The 22632-nt window shown below is 40.8% G+C and overlaps 1 protein-coding gene across 5 annotated transcripts in view; it reads left to right on the top strand.

The window, feature by feature from the left end:
- Positions 1-22187, top strand: part of LOC126336609 (leukocyte elastase inhibitor-like) — a 134914-nt gene extending 112727 nt beyond the window's left edge. Inside the window, exons 8-9 of one of the 5 annotated variants that reach the window (XM_050000477.1) lie at positions 9506-9640; positions 21721-22187. In XM_050000477.1, the coding sequence (XP_049856434.1) occupies positions 9506-9633 (128 nt within the window). In that variant the 3' untranslated portion in view covers positions 9634-9640; positions 21721-22187. Of the gene's footprint in view, positions 1-9505; positions 9641-21720 lie in introns of those variants that run through there. The other 4 variants (XR_007564982.1, XR_007564981.1, XM_050000478.1 and 1 more) reach the window with 4 other exon arrangements.
- The last annotated feature ends 445 nt before the right edge of the window (positions 22188-22632 follow it).

Below are 22632 nucleotides of genomic sequence, written 5' to 3' on the forward strand. Positions count from 1 at the left end.
TGCTCGTGTGAATGTGTGTGGATTTCTTTTCCCACACCCTCCACCCAACAGTTTCTGCCCCCTCTGCCCTATCACCTACTCCAAAGTCAAATCCCCTGCACTGCTCGCTGCCAATGCATCCAGCAGCCTATTCCACTTCTCTGCTCCTCTCCTTTTCTGCTCACCATTCCCTCCTCCCTCCCATCCCCCACAGTTTCCCAATGCCGCATCTGGCAGCCTTGTTCTGTCATCATCTAGTCTCTGCATGATCTGACAAGCTGCACTGACTTCTCTCCTCATACCCATACATACTCTGCCATCCCTCCCACTGCCCCACCCCACTCTGGACTGCTGCTTTGTTCAACATTACACAGTTTCATTCTGGCTGGATATATCTGTTGATATTCTTACATGGACTTTTCATTGGTGGTTTTTTTTTTTTTTTTTTTTTTTTTTTTTTTTTTTTTTTTTTCATGCTTACTTATTTATTTACATTTTCTTTGCAAGAAGCCATCAAAATTATGGCTTTTGGTAATATAAGAAATAATAGCTTACAATAATTATACTAAGAAAATATGTTTATATTAAAAAATTGTTGTGTCTTATATTAACTCTCTCAGATTTTTAGGTAAAGGCTTGAGATGTTCACAGGCGCACACACAGAGGAGAATGAATCAGAACAAAGAATTTGACGAGCTAGAGTACAAATACTCTCTCTCTCTCTCTCTCTCTCTCTCTCTCTCTCTCTCTCTCTCTCTCTCTCTCTCTCTCTCTCTCTCTCACACACACACACACACACACACACACACACACATATCTATGTTGTGCCAGATAGCTATGCATTGCCAGGATTACGGTTTAGCAGGTGGAATATTACAGTTTGGCATGTGGCCCAGGGTGGGGTGCAGCATGGGTAGGGGAGAAAGAAGTGGGCAGCCAGAACAGGGGTTGGAAATGGATAGCTAGCAGCTCAGAGGCAGGCAGCAGGTGTGCTGGCTAGGAATGTGGAAGGGAAGGGTGGTGGGCTAGTCCTGTGATATGTGGATACCAGAGCTGGCAAGTTGTGGTGCATGGTGATGACGTGGAGGTGTGGACAGGGAGAGTGTGACAGGACTACTGGGTAGACTGTGTCAAAACAGTGGGTTAGTGGAGATGGAGGCCAGGAAGATTACATGAGTGAAGGCTGCGTGGCTGGGATAACTCCCATCCATGAAGCTGTTGATGGAGCAAAGGATCCAGATAGCACAGGTTGTGTAACAGCAATGGCACTTGAACATGTTGCGGTCAGAAGCACATCATGCCACTGTGTGGTCAACTTTTTTCTTGGCCTCAGTTTTACACTTACCGTATATTCTGATGGACAGTTGTTGGTTGTCTCGCTAATATAAAAAGCTGTGCAGTGGTAGCACAGAGTTAGTGCATCACATGATTGCTTATGCAGGTGACCCTGTCTCTGGTGGGTAGAGTAAGCCTGTAGCAGAACTGGAGTGTGAACTGATGGGTGGGTGAACTGGGAATGTCTTGTGCCTATGTCTTTCACCGGGATATATGACCCCTGTGGCAAAGGGTTGGGAGTGGGAGTGACATGGGAATAGACAACAATGTGGTGTAGATTAAGTGGGCAACAGAATACCATTTCAGGAGGGGTGAGAAGTTTCTTTGGTAGAATGTCCTCATTTCTGGGCACAGTGATAGATAATCAAAGCCCTCGCTAAGGATATGGTTCAGTTTCTCCAGCCAGGATGATACTGGGTGATGAGGAGGTTGTTACTTTGTAGCTGAGAGAATTCTTGTCACTCAGATATGCTGTCCACAGGTGGCCAGAATGTATCAGAATGATTGTTTGGTGTGGAAGGAGGTGACAGCTGTCAAAATGCAGGTACTGTTGGTGGTTAGTGTGATTAATATGGACAGAGGTGTGGATGGGACCTTCAGATAGGTGGAGGTTGACGTCCGGGAATGTGGCATGTTGGATTTAGGAGGACCAGGTGAAGCAGATGGGAGAGAAGGCGTTCAGGTTGTGGAGGAATGGGAATAGGCTGTGTAGGTCATGGAGATATGATCAGTAAACCTGAACCACACAAGTGCTTTGGGAGATTAGTGAGGTTTCCTCTAGATGACACAAAAAGAGGTTGGTACAGGATGGTGCCATGGACTTGCCCATGGCAGTGTCACAGAATTGTTTGTATGTCTTCTCCTCAAAGGTGAAGCTGTGTGACTGGATATGATTGAAAAGATGTATAAGGGCTGAGGTAATGAGTCTGGCATATGAAGGACATTGGAAGAGTTCCTCACTTTATAGTTCGACCTCTCTGACTGGATCCGCTCACTCTTAGTGAACCCCCTATCTTACACAAGTAACTTTAGAATTGTGGGGCTGGTGACTGCTTTTTAGTCCCATACCCCTCCCCCTCCTCAGTCAGTCAGTTGAGAAGTAGTGTTTGATAGGGACAAGGCCATGGGCATCAGCAATGTTCGTGTGTAGGGAGGTGGCATCAACAGTGTTGAGTAGGGATCCAGGTGCTAAAGGGGTGGCGGCGGTCGAGGAACAGTTGTCTGGTTCAGGTGTAACGATGATATCTCCATGAGCTAGACTCAGAGCCAAGACACTCTATCCTGAATCCACCATAATGCTCAAGAGTTGTTGAAAGAAGTGGTTAGTATCTTTGATGTGAGAGGCTACGCTTCAGGCAATTGGTTGCAGGTGTTGATGGACAAGAGGGGAAATTCATTCAATGAGAGCACAATAATCAGCTACAATGGGCCACCCCTTTACCACCTGGATCCCTACGCATCATTGTTGGTGCCATCTTCCTCTACACCAAAATCCCCCACACCCAAGTAAGCTATTATCTGTCTACACTCAGAAAATTTGGCAAATGGCTACTGTTGTCCATTTTCCATACAACACAGACAGAGAAGAGAGATTCATAAAGTGACTGACGGAAATTGATCAACACATGATTAAAATAAAAAGTTGATCATCAATGAGCAGCTAGTCTTTTCTCACATGCTCTTATGCTAGTGATGGCAAGTGAAATTTAAAATGCGCGAGCAACACACAAAATGTTCAAAAATTCTCCCATACACTCTAAGACAAATCTCTCTCTCTCTCTCTCTCTCTCTCTCTCTCTCTCTCTCTCTCTCTCTCTCACACACACACACACACACACACACACACTGACACACCACAAAGGAATTATCCAAATGGTATGGAAATTGGTAAATGTGATATACATGTACAGTCAAACAGATGATTACAGTCTCAGAAAAACTCGATGACTGATTCAAGAGAAAGAGTTTCACAAACTGAGCAAGTCAGTAACACATTGGCCAAGCAGTTATTTGGGGTGACATTAATTGCTAGAGTAGTTGGATGTCCTCCTGAGGGATATCTTGCCAAGTTGTGTCCAGATGGGCCAGGTGGCCCATTGGATCATAAAAATCCTGCTGGAGGGCCCTTCTCATAATGCTCCAAACTTTCTCAAGTGGGGAAAGATCATACACCCTTGCTGGGCAAACTAGGGTTTGGCAAACATGAAGACACACATCTTCAGCCTGGAATCTTATTCACTTGAGTGAAATTGTCTTCAGTGATGAGTTCCACTTCAGTGAGCCCCAGTGACCAGTGAAAGTGTGTCTGGAGATGTCCCAGACAGTGGTGGGATACCAACCTGATTGTTGCTGCCATATGCCCCAACAACCAGGAATGATGGCCTGGAGTGCCATTTCTTTCGATAACAGGACCTCTTACAGCACCCTTACAGCACAACATTATGTAGATGATACTCTACATCCTTTTCTGTTGCCCTTCGCGGCAAGTCATCGTGGGCTTACATTTCAACAAGACAATGTCCACCTGCACACTGTGAGAGTTTCTACTGCTTGTTTTCGTTCTTGCTAGACACTACCTTGGCCCTTGGTAGACACTACCTTGGCCAGCAAGGTTGCCAGATCACTTCCCAATTTAGAATTTTGGAGCATTATGGATAGGGTCCTCAATTAGCTCAGGGATTTTGACGATCTAAGCACGAATTTGGCAGAATTTAGCTCGATAGTCCTCAGGTGGACATCCAATAACTATCAATCAATGCCAAGCTGAATAACTGTTCGCATAATGACCAGAGGTGGACAAATGCATTACTGACTTGAAGTTCTTTTTCTAGAATAAATCATCCAATTTTTCTGAAACTTTAATCATTTGTTTGCCTTTATGTGTACTTCACACCTACCAATTTCTGTGTTGTTCAGATAATTCCTTCATGGTGTGTCATTGTTTCTTCTTCTTAGAGTGTAATTTGCATATATGAACAATAAAGTAAAATGAATAATGATATGCCATGTATCTGTCTTTCTTTATTTTCATGAAATTATCTCTTCTGGTCCAGCTGTCTAAAACAAATTGGCTGTGAAGATAGGACAGACTGTTCGCTGTTACCAGAAATTTAAAAATTAGCTAAGAGTACTGCTGTTCAACAGTACCTTCTGTATACACTGATCAGCCAAAACATTATGACCAACGCACATCGGGACATTGGGTGCTGCTGCCTGGTGGCATTGCAGGCATGTGACACACTAGCAGAGATTATTTTTATGCGGAATCTGTGAATGAGCATCTCAAAAATGGTGAAGATAGTGGAAATCACCAGTAGGCGTGAAATGGTTGGATGTCCACGGCTCTCCAAAGAATGTGAGGTTTCAAGGCTTGTCTGTTCTGTTGAATGGGATAGAAGGTGATGTGTAGCATCTGTGCCAAAAGAGCACAATGCTAGTGCCTGCACAAGTGTTTCAGAGGGCACCGTCCATTGTACATTTTTGAACATGGAGCTCAGCCACACACCACCCCTACATTTTCACATGTTGACCCAATGCTATCATCAATTACAATTGCAGTGGGCATGGGACCATTGGTATTCGACTGTTGATTAATGGAAACGTGTCAGCTCTTCAGGTGAATCACTACACTAGGTCGATGGTTGTCTCCGCTGAAGTCTTAATTGAGGTAAGTATCAGCCTGAAATGTACAGCACACCATGTACACAGGCTGGTGGGAGCTGTAATATCAGGGTTGCCAGAAGTTTCCCCCAAGTGAAATTCCCTGATATTTTATCATTTTTTCCTGACAGATTTTGAGATCTGAAAAATATGCAAAGACTTCTGTATTTCTCCCGCCGTGTGAGCAAAAATCTGAAGTACTGGCATCAACATCTTTTGTAATGAACTGTTTTTTGATGGGGAAAGCAAGCCAAATCATATGTGTGTTTCATAAAGACCGCTGTTGTTATTTTATTTCAATAAAACGAAACATGTTTGCTGACAATAATACACATTTCCTTGAAGGTGCAAGACAGATTTAAAATACCTTCATTGTTTTCAGAAATAACCTCAGAAAAAAGTAGACTTCTTGAAAGAAGTGTATATGGAAAGGAAGAGTTGTGTAAACCAACACTATAGGTGACCACCAATAAAATATTGGTTATAATGTGTTCATTATTGTCAGCTATTACTGTTACGCCTATTATTTACAGGTATCATGTGATTTTTCTTTCAAGAAATATGTGAGTATATAGCATACAAACCGCCAGTGACTGCCACAATTTTCTTCTTTTTACTGTCCATACTTTATAATATATAAACTACTTTCGAAGTGCCAAAATGTACTACAACAAATAATATGGCTACAACACAACACTGTAGAATGTACTCATGGTGAGGCAGTTGCAATTCCTGAAATCCATCACCCGTGGCCTGTCGAGGCACACTGCAGTCTTGGGTCCATGAATAGACCAAAAATTCTGCCACATTATGCCACACACAGACAGACCCAGCCTGTGGACATATTGGTGGGACTAGATCCAACGGGCAGATCTTGCACCTTACTGGGAAATGACAAGCTTCAGATTGCAGGCCTGATCTTTTAGATATACCTATAGAAATGGTCTGCAGTTTTGGCCCACCACTGAAATCCAATGGTGCGGTCAGCCATTCACGTGTCACAGACACCATGCTGATGAAATGAGACCACAGTGATCAATCCATGCAACAGATAACTTACGCAGATCACTCAGACACAACTCATACACACAGTCTCCGGCCGCTGCATCATCAATCTTTGAAAATCAGATCCAAACAAATTACTGCTCACACTTCCCAGTCTCTTGTTGGCAGCTGTTAGGCTAGTGCCAAGAAGTGGTGGCAGCAAGGACTGCAAGCTGAAGGCAGTGGTTCAAAGGGGAGAAGCAGTAGGAATGAGAGAGTAGGGAAGTGGCACATGTACTCAGCTGCACCCAGCCAGCGACGATGGATGACATCTCAGTGAACAAACCATTTCATCTAACAATATTATGAAAGGGAAAGTTGCTACTGACCATATAGCGGAGATGTTGAGTCACAACAAAAAGATTGTCACAAATAAAGCTTTTGGCCAGTAAGGCCTTCGTCAAAAATAGATGACAGACCCGCATGCCCACACACACACACACACACACACACACACACACACACACACACACACAAACTGCAGTCTCAGGCAACTGAAGTCACACTGCAAGCTGAAGCACCAATGCATGATTGGATTGGCGACTGGGTGGGGGGTAAGAAAGGAGTAGCAGAAAAAGAGAGAAGTAAATAGACTGAGTACGATGGTGGAATCACGCTGGAATGGGAATGGGGAAACGGCTTGATGGGTGAGAACAATGACTAAGGAAGGTCCTCACATATCCAGTACCTTCCTTGTTCCTCTTCCAGCCACACATCCCTTATTCCACCATCACACCCAGTCTTTTTACTTCTCTCCCTTTCCACTACCCTCTCCTCCCTCCCCACCTCTCGCCTACCTTCCATCTAACCTGTAGCACTTCACTGTCCACCACCCCCACCTTATTATCCCTCCCCCTCCCCACCCCGGCCTCCTCCTTACTCCTATCCTGTCGCCACTCCCATCATTCACTGGTGCTGCTGCTCGCAGTGTGTGGGCACAGTAGCCTGAGACTGCACGTGTGAATGTACATGTGTGTGTGTGTGTGTGTGTGTGTGTGTGTGTGTGTGTGTGTGTGTTTAGTACGAAGGCCTTACTGTTACTGGCCGAAAGTTTTATTTGTGACAGTCTTTTTTGTTGTGCCTATTTGCGACTCAACATCTCCCTTATATGGTGAGTAGCAACTTTCCTTTCCATAATACTGTTACGTCCCATCCTGGATTAACCATTTCATCTACTGAGACAAAAACAAGATTTTTCCAATTCTATTTTTCCCAAGTTTCCCTGGTATTTCCCTGCTTTCCCTGACACATTTGAAATTCCCTGATCTTAAGAAATTGTGGCAACCCTGATTATGCTATGTGAGTTATTCTCCTCCACTTGGATGGGACCTGTGGAAGTAATCGATGACATGTTGACAGCTGTGAACCACCTGCATCCCTTCATGCTCTAAGCCTTCCCTGATGATGATGTCATCTTTCAGCAGTATAATTATCTGTCTCTCAGAGCAAGAGCCATGCTACAATGGTCTTTTGGACCGTTATTTATGTAATTACATGACCTGTGCATAGTCATATTTCCACAAACCTACCAACAAGCTGTTGGATCCCTGATATGCAGATCAGTGGTGTATTTCATTCCAGAGGTAGACAAACAAGTTATTAAGGAGGTGGTCATAATGTTTTAGCTCATCAGTGTATGCATTATGTAGACTGTGGAACTGTGGATCCCGATTCGCATTTCAGCATAAAAAGGCTCCACTCCCATAATATGTAGCCAGTTGTTTTCCTTTGATAAGTTGACTAACAAAGTACATGGTAGAAGGGCAAAAGCAACTTATAGTATAACTGAAAAGGACCTTTCTTCAAAGTAGTGTTGATCGTACTTATTGAATAACTGTTTGATTTTTAGTTGTTTACACTTTGAAGATGATGATGCAGGAGGAGTAGCAGCAGAAGAAGAAACAACTAATTCTGTCGATAAAAATCACATTAACATTGTAACTGTAAGCATAAAGAAGCAGTCTGTAATGGCAGTAGTGCATTATTCATGTTTTATAGAAAGTTTTTAGATGTGCAGTAATACAGTGTAATGTTGACATTTAAACATTGGCTTACATATTCATTCATCTGTTTTGAAGAAGAACAGAGCCATGAAGTGATCACTTTTGATTAGGAATCCAAACAGTGAAATCCGTGATCAAAACCAAATGAAGACAACAAGCAAAATTGTCAAAATATTGTGAAGGAAATTGATCTCTTTAACTCAGCTGCAAACCTGGAAACTTGGCAATTATACATTTTACCTAAAAAGCATGAAAGGTGTGATCACTTTAGGAGCAATGAAAAAGTAGTTATTTTTGACAATTTGTTGCACATTTTTAATTCAAAGCACAATGTAACTCATGAAAATGGCACTTCGTTGTTTCATGACATGTGACACACAATTATTCTCAAGTCCATAAACAGATGCTGTAGGAACAGTTATAGTTACATTTTTTATTTACAAATAATCTTACAAGAACTTATTCCAATACATGTGACTATTTCCCATAATGGGTGTTTGTTTCTAATGTGTAATTATATTTGATACATATTACTCATTGATAGTTGCATGCTAATAATTCAGTGTTTTGATTATTATGGGTGACTATGAATGTAATTAGAACTGAGAACTGTACCTCAATAGTCTCACAAAGGAATTACTGTTTTTAAAAAAAATTAATCAATCAATTATACAATAAATAACAATCAGCTGTTTCTAGGCAGTACCTCTGTCAGGTGTTGAAATGAGTTATAGTGACTCAAGTAGTTGTTCCCACTGACTAACATTATTTTTCATCCTATCAATTTGAAGTAGGTGATTGAGAGTTCATCTTCACTGTTCAGTGTTTCCCCAAATGGCTAGTGAAAAAACACTAAGACTGAAGATATTGGTGGGGCAGTGATAGATGTAGAACACTAATGGGTGCTATGTAATATTTAATTACAATGAAAGAGTTGTTGCTAAACCATATATATCAGCAATAAAGTAAAACAAATAGTGGGATGCACTGTATCTGTCTTTCTTTATTTGCCCTTTATCCTAATTATTATTACCTAATTCTACATAAACCATACTCTCTGTTTCAATCATGATTATAGCACTTATAATTTAATGGTACCTGCTTTGCAATGTTGTACAATGGAAAGTACCCCATGCATCACATTTCATAGTGGTTTGCAGAATGCATTTGTAACTGTAGAAAAGAGGTGTACTTCATGCACTCGTCAGTACTGGATTCTGTCATAGTGATAAACATAGTCAGCACCACATCACAGTTTGTGACTGAATAGACAATTTCACAGATGGTCAGTGTAAGTGTCAGTTAACATGGTTTGAGCCAGCAGCAATCTGTTCATACATAAAGAGTACTTCCTTTATTTAGTGTATATGCTAGTCCCAAGACATGACTCTGTTTCTTGTGGAGAACTTAGTTACATATACTATCACAATTGTACTTACAAGAGCAAAGAGGTTTACATTAAAATGAATCTATCTTTCTCGTAGGAGTGTCTTTAGAGCCACGGTTTCTGTCAATGCCAGAAGTGTTCAAGGCTGATCATCCATTCATGTTTATGATAGTTAACAAAACAACCTGGACCATTCTCTTCATGGGACATGTAATGACACTGTGATTTCATGGTATGTAAAATGCATTAAAATATAGAACTGTGCAAATTTAACATTGTTGATTTTTACATTGTCATGCTTTCAAGAGTGTGTGTGTGTGTGTGTGTGTGTGTGTGTGTGTGTGTGTGTGTGTGTGTGTGTGTGTGTGGCAGGGAGGAGGGAGTGTGGCTGCAAAATGAATTTAGCATGATGCAATTGACTTATTTATAGTATACTTGTCACACAGAAGTTATAATTATTTTATGTGCTGGAGACAGTCATATTATGTGGTGAATAAAGATCAACTTCTAAGTATCCCCCTCCCCCACTTCCCAATTGTTTAAGAATTTTGTTTATCAGCTGATGTTAGTATAAATGAAACCATGAAGTGTGGGATATATTGTTGCAGTTTAATGGGACAGAATAATACTTCTTCCTTGAGTGTGCAGATGGACCAGGGTTATGGATAAAAAATTCTCAGTTAACTTGTCACATCAAATTAAGATAAAATTCCATCTTTTAAAGATTGCTTCCATTGTTATCATCAGGGACTAAGTCTGACTGTCATGAAGCTGGTGAGGATCCCTTTTTCATGCTCAAGGATGACATTTGATTGGCTACATTATGTCACAGAAATGAAATGTGCTGAGATGGGATCCTTTATTTCCATAGATTACATTTGCACTCACTGTTCAGCATTGCTTACATCATCACCATGTACATCATGTGGTAAACTAAGAGAAGTCATCCTCTGCACTCTTGCTTTAACAAGTTCATGCCATCCACACATAGCTGAGGACATATCTGGTGTCTCTAAAGCTGTTGTCACATAGTGTAATTTCCTCTTCTTTTTTAGTTACAGAGTCCCAATAGTTGAATACAAGAGTCAAGTTCTCATATGTCCAAATATAATCTTGTGTTTATTTTTAAAAGACTCTCCTTGACCACTGTGGGTTTTTCATAAATACTGTAATTAAGGTGACACTGATATTCAACACAGTGATCAGCTGTAGTCTGTACACAGTGCCCCAAGTAATGTTCTGATTCCTTCCCTGTTTGGGACTCTACCTATGTTACTAGTTGTTATACTGTAAAATGGAAGCTGTGCCATGTGCTGCTCATCCCGGCTCATTTGAGTGGCATTGTGTTTTGGTTTCCTTGACAATTGACCTAATTTCACATACAGAATACCCATTCCTGCTGAAGAGCATCATTAAATGATTAATCTTTAAGCTGAGGTGATCTTTGATCGAAATAATCGTGGCCCAGTGTGTTAGAATATTCAGCACAATTATCTTCTGAGCTTCATGATAAAAACTACACCCTTTGAGATATAGGTCTGGTCCATATGCATTGGTTTTCAATACACAGAATGGGCGAGTCATCCATATGCTTTCTGTTCAAACAGCACATTTAAAAACAGCAATTTCCCCTCCTTCCTCATCTCTGTTGTAAATCTTAAGTTAGCTGTATACTTTTCAAGTGGCCAGTGATCTGCTGAAGTACCTCACTGCCGTGCAGCCAGATTAAGAATGTATTGTCAATATATCTGAGGAAGTAGGATGTTTGGAGGGAGGCACTGTTCACACTTGTTCTTTGAATTCCTCCCTGGAGGGGGGGGGGGGGGGGGGGGAGGAAAGGATAGGGCTGGAGAGAGTGATGAACTCAGGGCTGTTCCATCAGCTGTTTCATAATAATTTGTGTGTCAATATAATTTTACAATTTTCAGGGGAGAAATGAGCAAGCATCTGTTTTATCGTCTACTGGTACGTTCATACAGAAGGGAGACATATCTTCACTTAAACATAGCTCCATCTCCTTTGTGATGTCTACTTACATTTATGAGTTCTTTAACACATTAAGGACCAGATATTTTATTCCAACTTATCACAGTAGCCAGGCATTATGTGCTGCCTGAGTTGCATGCAGCTCAGACAACATAACTGTCTTGCAGGTTCTCTAATCCCCTTTTGGTGCAGTCATTTGACTACACAAAACAGTACTTTTTTGGCTAACTGTCTTGTGTTTGCATGTAACCATAAATAAATTCACATCTCATCAACATTGCATCATTTCTATTTTAAACTTTCAGTGTTTGAACATTACATATTTCTCCACATCATGAAACAATAATTTTTAATGCATGCAGAAAAGTACCACTTTTTGTAAATTATAATTGTGAAGTGATTGTAAACCACATTTAAAAGTAATCATCATAATCCACTGTCTTATTGTACACAACAATAAATGCATTAATCACACAAATTCTGCAATGCCCATTTTTTGATCTGTTCCTTTGTTATAATATTTACTACTGACGAAATTTTCTGAGGTGATCAGCTGAGTGATGATATCGTCATGTTGCAATGTCTCAATGAGTTTCATACCCATTACCTTCAAGCTTTAAGGTGATGGGTACAAAACCCATCAAAACGTTGCGACAAGACAGCGCCCCCACTGGGCGAGGGGACCTTATCCTTTACAGTTACTGTTATTTCAGATATTGTTTTTAGGTTGGAGGCTATATATGAACAAAGGTTCCTAATACTTTTCTAATGTACTATACTACATTTATCTCAATTAAATGGAACTGTACAAAATTTGCAAATATATCTTGTTCCACTTCTTTTTCCACTGGCAGCACTAACTCTGCATGCTAGGAAATTTCTTCTTCCCATTGTTTGAAATAGACACTGGTTTATGTTACTTCCTTTCACCTGATAGCCTTCTAGATGGATGTTTACATGGTGCTCTTCCTTTTCCATTAGGGGATGGGCTGGACATCTCTCTCCCTGGGTGCAGAGAAACTTCATCACCATTGTCAGCGATCCAGTGTTTTGCACCAAAAGGAGAAACTGGTTATACAGTATTTTTTCTCTGGATTCTGGGTATTTAAAAAGGATGACTTTTTTCAATTTCATGAATTTTCTTAGAACAGAATAGTATGAAAGGCACTGATCTGCACAGCCAACTCTTTGTACAAGCACGCTGTATTGATTTACACACACACACAGGCTTCAATATATCCTCTCTGGTTCTTCTATTTTTCATCCCTGTATATGAGACGGAGGCCTTATAAATTGGTAATATCATTCTGGCATTCCATACGAGGAGAAGAGTGTCACATTTGCAGAAAACTGTGCCACTTTTCTTCATTCTTGATGCTATAGTTTTCAGAGTTTGCAGTGAACCTCTTCTGTTCATCCCATAATACCACAGACACTGGTTTTGTTTTTCAGTAGTATCTATACAGAAGACGTACTGTTATAATAATTATACTGGTAGATATGGTGCCACATACCAGGAGGGCTGAGATTTCTTCTCTTCTTCAACATAAATATCCATATTGTGAACATGGCATGTTACTCACACACACAACCCCAACAAGTATTCCCTCCAATGAATAATCCCCCCCACCCATCCCTTTCCAAAGACAAATGTTTTTTTTTTTTTTTTTAGTTTGTAAAGTGTCCTGAATTTATCGAGGAAATAATCCAGCACAGGTTCAACTGTGAAGAGTCTCCCAGAGCTGTTGTTCTATTTTGCATTGTCATTAAAGTGCAGAATGTCAAAATCTGTTCTAATCTATTGCTACTTAGTCTGTGAAAATATTGGGATAGCTATTAGGGGTCTGTTGACAAGTAATTTTTGCTTCTGTCTTTTCTTATGTGTCCTATTAGAAGAATTAGACCAAGGAATTTCTTCTTGCCTCTTCATGTAATGGGAGACCAATTGAATGCATTAGGCGAAGTCTTACATTTTACTGAGATCCGATCATGGTAGGTGCACAACTCCTTGCAAAACAATTCAAACAAGAAATTGCCAAGCATCTGGCTTATCACAGAGTCTACAGTCACTTTGTGTTGGAAATTTAATGACCCCAGAATGACCTTCAAACAGTTGCACTTTACAACATAGCTACTCTATGTTTCTTTACAGGTTTAAAAATACCATTGCCACTGGAACTGTACTCAAAACCACAAATTTCTTCCTTCACACAGGCAACTGGATATTCATTCCCACCAGGAACATGTGAACACCTCTTGGTAAAAGCCTCCAAAATTGTTTCAGATTCATTCATTCCTTTCCATTTTCTGAATAGGAGCATCGCTAAAGGCAGGAGGAACTTTGATGGAAATAGTAACTATTTGAAATACCAAAATACACTCACAGTGCCAAATAAGAAAAAGTTACATGAAAGGAATCACGTTTTCTATGTTGCCTATGGGTGTAAACACCTAACTAGATGAAGTCTACAGGCAGTGTGTAGTAAACAAAGGTATCTCATGATCCGTCTGCAACCAAAGGTGCACGAAACATAAATAAACTCAAATCCTTCCAGAGTGTGTTAATATGGTGTCTTTGTGCCCAATTACAGGTGCCAATTACTTAAATACTTTCCAGCTTTTATGCAAGAGAGCCGACAGCACTAACATTTGCTCTCAGTGGTACACCATATTTGTGTGTCTTAAGGAAACCATACCACATGGGTGGCCTAGGTGCACTGGACCTTAAATTATTCACAAGTTCATCAGAGAGGCCAGAGTTCTTTTGTAGCTCCCTTGTTGTCCTGTTAAGAGTCAATGTGGGATTTCATTTAAGAGTCCAGTATGCGCTGTCTTCCAATAATAAACATGCCTTCTTACGATAATCTGTAGCATTATGATAATCTGTAGCATTGAGGTTGACTGTAGCATTGCATTCCCCTTGTCAGCCAGTAAAACAACTAATTTTTATCCTTCTCCAGTGATGCCAGTTCTTGTTTCCCCACCTTGCTAACACTGGACTTTTTCTGGGGGCAGGGGTGGCAAGCCTCATCTCAGCTGCCACTTCCTAAGGAAGAAGATCCACTGCTTATTCCACTCCACTGGTAATTTCAGAAACTTGTAGTGTTAATGGAGGTGGAACAAAAATTCAGGTCTTTGCTGAGGACTGAAATAGTGGCTTTGTCAAGTTCCTGCTGGAGACGTTGATGATAGTACAGTGAACAGCGATAGTCCCAGTAGTACCTTGTTCACAGTTAACCCTTAACTAGTATCACACAATCTTGTAATGTAACTGGTATCTTGTTAGAGACCATATAGTTTTCTTCATTGCATAATATGCTACAGTTTTTACCTTATGTGTTTCAATGTTATGTGTAACAGCAGTAGCTAACATTTTCCAAATATAAAAATCTATGACATACACATCAAAAATTTATGAAAATACGTGTTTTGTTTATCAGTTATCAGCAAAACACTTTCCACATATTGTTTTGGTGCACTCCAAGCAGATCAGTTTCACACAGTTCTGGCATGGATACTTTGTTCTCTTCAGTTTGGGCCTGCAATACTAGCACACTTTACAATTCTAAAAAAAAAAAAAAAATAAACACGGTATGTTCAGGTCTCTCTCTTTCATCATCTATCTTTACAATTCTCCTCAAGTAGAATGTTAGCTCACGTGGAAGACTTTTCAACTCAATAGAGCTTTGACGTATATGTGTGTACACCCACAACTTTCCAAGTGTTATCATAATATCAAGTTTGGCCATTTTCTAAACATCAGAATAGAATTGATGAAGAATGAGAACACTGGAACCACATCTCACATCAGTAATTGTAAAAATAGTGCCATCTCTGGCAAATGAGTTCTTCTGCTGGCTGGGTAGTTCATGTTCTTCTGATCTAGCCTCATAGCACCAACTTTAGTTAAAGTATTAAAAAAAAAGTCTGACTTACCTATGTCCAAATCATCAGTCATGGAGTGGTGCATGGGTGGAAAAATCATTGCTTTTTACATTTTAGGTACATAAGAAAATAATGTTCTCTGTGGAGCCATAAATAGCACACTACTCTGCATGTTTCTTACTTGGTTGAAACTGTGGTGGTATCTTTCTTATTTTTCATCACAGCTCCCACACACTGGTTCTATTTTCAGAAGTTTGTTGACAAGTTCAGTAGAGCTGAACAAATGTTCAAAGTGATATTTTAGGGTATCTTTTGGATTGGTCTGGTGAGCTTCAGTACCAATTGTGTGGGAATGCTCAGTTTCTGTTACCTTGCAGAGAGATTTTGTTCAGCACTGCATGTCTTTGAATAAATGTGGGTGTAGTATAAGTACTGGGTCCTACTGTATGTCATACAAATAATCTTTAACCCATATTTTACTGATTTTCTTTGCAATTACTTAGAAAACCTACATTGACTGTCAAAATTCAAAACCATTTCATCAATACACACAGTAAAACCTGGAGAATAACACTAAAGACAGTTCTCAGTAAATATATTAAAAATGTTTACACTGTTACAGTTGCATCATCCTTTTTCCCCTGTTACCTGGATTGCTGAACTGAAGAGCTGTCAATAAACAAAGAACCTTTCCTTGGTCATGGGACCATGAAAAAATCATGGCTGGTTCCATTTGCTGAGAAAAGCTTACCTGCAGATTTATAACTGGATTTGAAGATTGCTATGAATACAAGTAATCGTATGAAAGCTTTCAGCTCAAGAACATTAATGTCACGCATGAAAGATAGGTTCTTTCAAGAGCACTTTATTCCAGTTCTACCAGTTTCATTGTTCAACCAGTGCAGGATCTCGTCTAAAATGTCTTTAAGTGAAAAGTAGACCTCATACTTGTTAAACATCTGGATTTCTACCTGAGGCATTAGCCCTAGGTTGCAAACCAGGAATTTGCAACACAATGTTACGCTGTCTGGTTTTGATATTAGTTGGTGGTTATCCTTTTCTCCTGGTGAAGCGGTTTCAAATGCATTCCAAAGTTTGGTTCATTTACTCTTGGAACTCAGTGAGAATAACCAGTCTGTTCAAGTTGTTTTGAAGGGTAGAAGGACTTAGTAGTGCTTACATTTTGTGTGAATTAATCAAGAGACACTGTCATTAATAACTATGATATCTCACATCATAATTATCACAATAAACATGAAATAATGGTAAATACATCTGACTGATGATAATTGTGCAACTGGTGTCATACATCTGTGAGATGTCTTGGTGATTTACTGGCCATTTACTGAAGATAAAATACGACAAACAGCACATTATTTTCACTGTAGAAACCAACGCTCCAACTGCAAGGTATACGGAGAGAAAAGGTGAAATGACACAGGAGGGGGAAGGAATGACCATCAGGAAATTCGATAGATGTTTCACAGACATCTGATACTAGTTGAAGGTTGAAATGCTAAAATTTATCAGCCTGTTTCCCCCTTGTATTGGTTAAATTATAGTGTTTATGTGCAGTCAGAGTCATATATACCCATTCCCAATTCCATGGTGAGAGCTGCTGACAAAAATAGATGGCAACTAAATAAGGAACAAGCATTGGCATCTAGTTCATACCTCATAAGACATGGCCTCTTGTTGCTGATAGCATAGTTCGACTTCAATAAAATTCTCTTCACTGCAGCAGCTCTTATATGATGACTGACCACTGCAAAATTTTGTATGGAAAGCCAGATTACTCAGGAGCTGTGTTTGCTTATGCACAACTTCTAAGGCTGATGGCTGCTGCATGTTATGTTATCTCCATAGAAGAAACTAACATGGCTACAAAGCATTTCGCCATGGAGTCTTCGGATTAAGAGCTAATTTTCCCCCTGAAATTTGGGTAAAGTCCCAAACTTTTGATGACTAAACAGATAAGCACCTAAATTGTAGGAGGAGGATGAAGTTTACCAGCTGACAAGAATGCTATGTTTAATCTCAATGCTACATGTTATAAGGATGTGTGTATTATTGGAAGGTAGCACATACTGGATTCTTGAATGGGATGCTGCATCGACACTTAACAGGAAGACAGGGCAGCTGATAAAAAACCTTGGCCTCGCTGACAAACTTGTGAAGAATTTAGGACCAAGAGCAGCAACACTAGATTTTATGGCCTGTGTAAAATACACAAAGATGATATACGTCTGGGAGTATTATTGGCTCTCCTATATACAAGCTGGCAAAATATTTAACTAATAGGCCATTGCAGAGACAATAATAAGAACTTATAAATGTTTGCAGACATTAAAAGCAGATGAGTATATGCCCAAGCGAAGTCCTGGTGAGTCATGGTCTCCTTTTTTGTGAAGTTACTGGTAAAAAGTAAATTATTGGCCTCTCATTTCTCCTCTGCAAATTGTAAAATTGTTAGGCACACCTTAACTTCAACATATTTTTGAATGTTGGAAATTATTATGAAATGACTGATGAAACAGACATGGTTGTGCCACTGTCATTGACCATAGCTGATTTTTTTCATGGATAATTTTGAAGAATGAGTTTCTTCACATATGCTGATGATACAAGTTTAGTCTGGCTGCAGGGCAATGAAATGCTGCAGCAGTTCATCAGCCATATGAATGAGATACATGTAAATGTAATATTTACAGCAGAAATGGAGGAGGATGGGAAGTTGGCCTCCCTAGATGTGTGTGTTGAATAGGAAGCAGATGAATGACACAGCCATTCTGTGTATTAAAAACCAATGCATGTGGACCTAATATCTCAACAGTTGTAGTTTTTGTCATCTAGCTCAAAAGAGAGCGATGCTAAACACTCTAATGCACTATTTTGGATAAATAATCATCTGGTGATGGTATTCAGAAGTAAACAGGTATTCTGTTGGCAATATGCAATCAGTGCTGTTGAGGAAACAAAGATGTGATGCTGTTCAACCAAGCTAATAGGCCCAAACATAGCATGGCTGTCATTGTGCAATAAAACAACAAACAAGATAGGTAGAGTCCTTTACATGCAAGAAATCAGACCGGTCTTCCAGCCATGCAGGAAAATTAAAGATGGTTCACAACCTGTTGAAGGTAATCTCTCCCTGAGAGTACCAGGAACGTACAATATCCTTGTGAAGGTGGCAGCAGTTAACATAGTGCTGTCTATATGGACTATTACCAGTTGCTGTGTTGAACATCAGGGTCACCTTAATACAGGATTTTGGAAAAAAATGTATGGTGGCCAATCACAGCCTGTTACATAAAACACAATAATATACACTCCTGGAAATTGAAATAAGAACACCGTGAATTCATTGTCCCAGGAAGGGGAAACTTTATTGACACATTCCTGGGGTCAGATACATCACATGATCACACTGACAGAACCACAGGCACATAGACACAGGCAACAGAGCATGCACAATGTCGGCACTAGTACAGTGTATATCCACCTTTCGCAGCAATGCAGGCTGCTATTCTCCCATGGAGACGATCGTAGAGATGCTGGATGTAGTCCTGTGGAACGGCTTGCCATGCCATTTCCACCTGGCGCCTCAGTTGGACCAGCGTTCGTGCTGTACGTGCAGACTGCGTGAGACGACGCTTCATCCAGTCCCAAACATGCTCAATGGGGGACAGATCCGGAGATCTTGCTGACCAGGGTAGTTGACTTACACCTTCTAGAGCACGTTGGGTGGCACGGGATACATGCGGACGTGCATTGTCCTGTTGGAACAGCAAGTTCCCTTGCCTGTCTAGGAATGGTAGAACGATGGGTTCGATGACGGTTTGGATGTACCGTGCACTATTCAGTGTCCCCTCGACGATCACCAGAGGTGTACGGCCAGTGTAGGAGATCGCTCCCCACACCATAATGCCGGGTGTTGGCCCTGTGTGCCTCGGTCGTATGCAGTCCTGATTGTGGCGCTCACCTACACGGCGCCAAACACGCATACGACCATCATTGGCACCAAGGCAGAAGCGACTCTCATCACTGAAGACGACACGTCTCCATTCGTCCCTCCATTCACACCTGTCGCAACACCACTGGAGGCAGGCTGCACGATGTTGGGGCGTGAGCGGAAGACGGCCTAACGGTGTGCGGGACCGTAGCCCAGCTTCATGGAGACGGTTGCGAATGGTCCTCGCCGATACCCCAGGAGCAACAGTGTCAGTAATTTGCTGGGAAGTGGCAGTGCGGTCCCCTACGGCACTGCGTAGGATCCTACGGTCTTGGCGTGCATCCGTGCATCCTGGCGACAATATCGATGTACTGTGGAGACCTCACGCCCCATGTGTTGAGCAATTCGGCGGTACGTCCACCCTGCCTCCCGCATGCCCACTATACGCCCTCGCTCAAAGTCCGTCAACTGCACATACGGTTCACGTCCACGCTGTCGCGGCATGCTACCAGTGTTAAAGACTGCGATGGAGCTCCGTATGCCACGGCAAACTGGCTGACACTGACGGCGGCGGTGCACAAATGCTGCGCAGCTAGCGCCATTCGACGGCCAACACCACGGTTCCTGGTGTGTCCGCTGTGCCGTGCGTGTGATCATTGCTTGTACAGCCCTCCCGCAGTGTCCGGAGTTAGTATGGTGGGTCTGACACACCGGTGTCAATGTGTTCTTTTTTCCATTTCCAGGAGTGTATTTGGACATACAAGAATGGTGGTTAACACATCAAATTATTGGGAATATGTTATTCAGGAAGCAGTGGAAACTGGGTGAGGAGACAACAACTTTTATAGAGGCACTGGGTATGCATTTCACAGTGGGTGGAAACGTGCACTTGATAAAGAAAGAGCACACTGGAAGACTTCTCATAGTTTCCCACCTAATGTAACTGGTGGTGTGGAGTGTGCAATCTCTGTGACATAATCTAGCCAATTAGATGCCATTCTCTGAGCATAAAAGTGGGAGCCTCACCAGTTTTATAAGTCAGGCCTGATGATGATGGAAGAGGCAATCACTGAAACTTTAGATTTTATTTGAATTTGACACGGCAAGGTATCAAGAACTTTCGATCGAAAGGCTCTTTTGCGGATGCCTTTGTAACCCGACCACTACGGTGTTTGGAAGAACTGTGTACTATTGTACTGTATATCAACAAATAATGTGTCAGAATCGTATTGAAAGCTATATGTGCAATTTTTCTGTGAAATCTTGATGTCCATATTTTCACAGAAACCTGTTGTGAGGAAACTGCCCCTCCCATTTACCTTCAGTTTGAGCACCAAGTGTCGGACCTCTGTCTGTTCTTAAGAATAATCATGATTACAAAACCTTCTTTATTCCATGCACAAATTAATGGCACAATCATACGAAAGTGACATGTATTTGAATTTTCATTTATGTATTTCCTGAATTGTGACTGTTTATCCCCAAATGTTAGCACAGTTGAATAGGAGCACCAGTACTTAAAATTCTGTGCAATACAACAGAAGCAGCAGAATTTTCTGATTCCACTTCTCTGACCTCCTTCCCCTCACTATCAGCACATATGATGTTCTTGTATGGGCATAATGTAATAAATACACTGACAGAAATGGTAGTGGAACCACAAAGCACTAATCGGATATTGAACATACGTCATTGAGAAGTTCATCACATAACAGGCATATAAACTTAAATTCCTTTCAAGAACTTACAGCTTCCCTACCCAAGTATCCCTCCCCCTCCCTGCCCCAGCCTCCTTCTTACCCCCACCTAGTCACCACTCCCATCATGCACTGATCCTGCTGCTTGCAGTGTGGTTTCAGTTGCCTGAAACTGCTGTCTTGTGTGTGTGTGTGTGTGTGTGTGTGTGTGTGTGTGTGTGTGTGTATGCGCGTGCTTGTGCGTGTCTACATCTGTTGTTGACAAAGGCCTTAATATCCAAAAGCTTTATCAGTGGCAGTCTTTTTGTTGTGCCTATCTGCGACTCAGCATTCCTGCTATATGGTGAATGGCAACTTCCCTTTTCATAATACCGGTACATGCCAGAGTTATGTATGAAAACGTAACAGACTGAAATTTGACTCATTTGGTACAATCTCTCATCTCAACAATAAGATACAAAAAGGATGAGAAACTGAATAAATTTGAGTAAATGGCTTTGAGAGTGTGGTAGCTCAGAAAAGATAAACAGAAATTGAGTAGTAAAGGGTAATATTAATTTTCAGTTTTTTTTTCTGTGGTAATGTGTGTCACTCTTTGTATAGAAACTTCTCCAAAATGCTGTTTGCTGTCCCTTTTTCCACAAAACAGTCTTAGTAAAACATACATACTGTCATTTAGCATTTTCACCATTTAAGATTCGTCTGTGACTACTATTATTTATTTTGTGTTCTTTCTTGTTGGTCATGTGCTGTAAGAAAACTAATGTCATTTTTGTTTTTCATTTCCTACAGCTGCTACCTGGCATCGAATAAAGGTTCACAGCAGAAGCTCTCATATGGTTACCTGATTATCAAAACATTTACCAAATTGAAGAATGTGTGTGTGTGTGTGTGTGTGTGTGTGTGTGTGTGTGTGTGTGTGTGTGTGTGTGTGCGCGCGCGCGTGCATGGGTATGGGCAAGTGTGTGTGCAGATACATGTGCTTAGTACTTGCAAGGGCACACAGTCAAGAGTGTTTGTGTTATCTAGTTTGTTACTTCATAAATTATTTTGATAATGTGTAAAAAAAAATTATTGTACATGCAAAGAGCAATATATGTACTGCAGTTAAATAACTAACATCCCTCCTGTCTTCTCTCTACCAACAGGGTCTATTCTCTCTCTCTCTCTCTCTCTCTCTCTCTCTCTCTCTCTCTCTCTCTCTCTATTCTTATTCGTAACTCCTATTTTCAAAATCTGAATAAATAATTTGAAAGATAGTAAGTGAAGCGAGATTCTTTTTTCAGACACAGCAATGTATGGCACCTCTAATCATTTCAGGAATATTCACCAGATCGGGTTTTGTTTTTATAGCACCCTTGATTTAGAGTTTCACAATTCTTAAATATTGTATAATTATATAAACTACAGGTAATTCAGACATTCAGCTTAACTTTGCTTAACATTTCGATTGCTGCACGCGTGACTTTTCAGGCCTCTGGTGTGCACACGTCAATGGTAAGACTTCGCTGTGGTTGTTACTGTCCTCATGGCAGTCAGCGTGTTAATACAGGGGCTTCTCCACTCCCAAACCTAAGATTTGGATAATGTTAATTCTGCTGAAATGTTTTGCCTTTTACTCCCACAGTATGGAAAAGTAAGGAAGGATAAAATTGTGTTGAAAAATCACATACTTGTGCCATTCTCGCACCGGTACCACACTGC

The sequence above is a fragment of the Schistocerca gregaria genome, chromosome 2 (genome assembly GCF_023897955.1).
Source record: "Schistocerca gregaria isolate iqSchGreg1 chromosome 2, iqSchGreg1.2, whole genome shotgun sequence".
In the NCBI taxonomy this organism is placed as follows: Eukaryota; Metazoa; Arthropoda; class Insecta; order Orthoptera; family Acrididae; genus Schistocerca; species Schistocerca gregaria.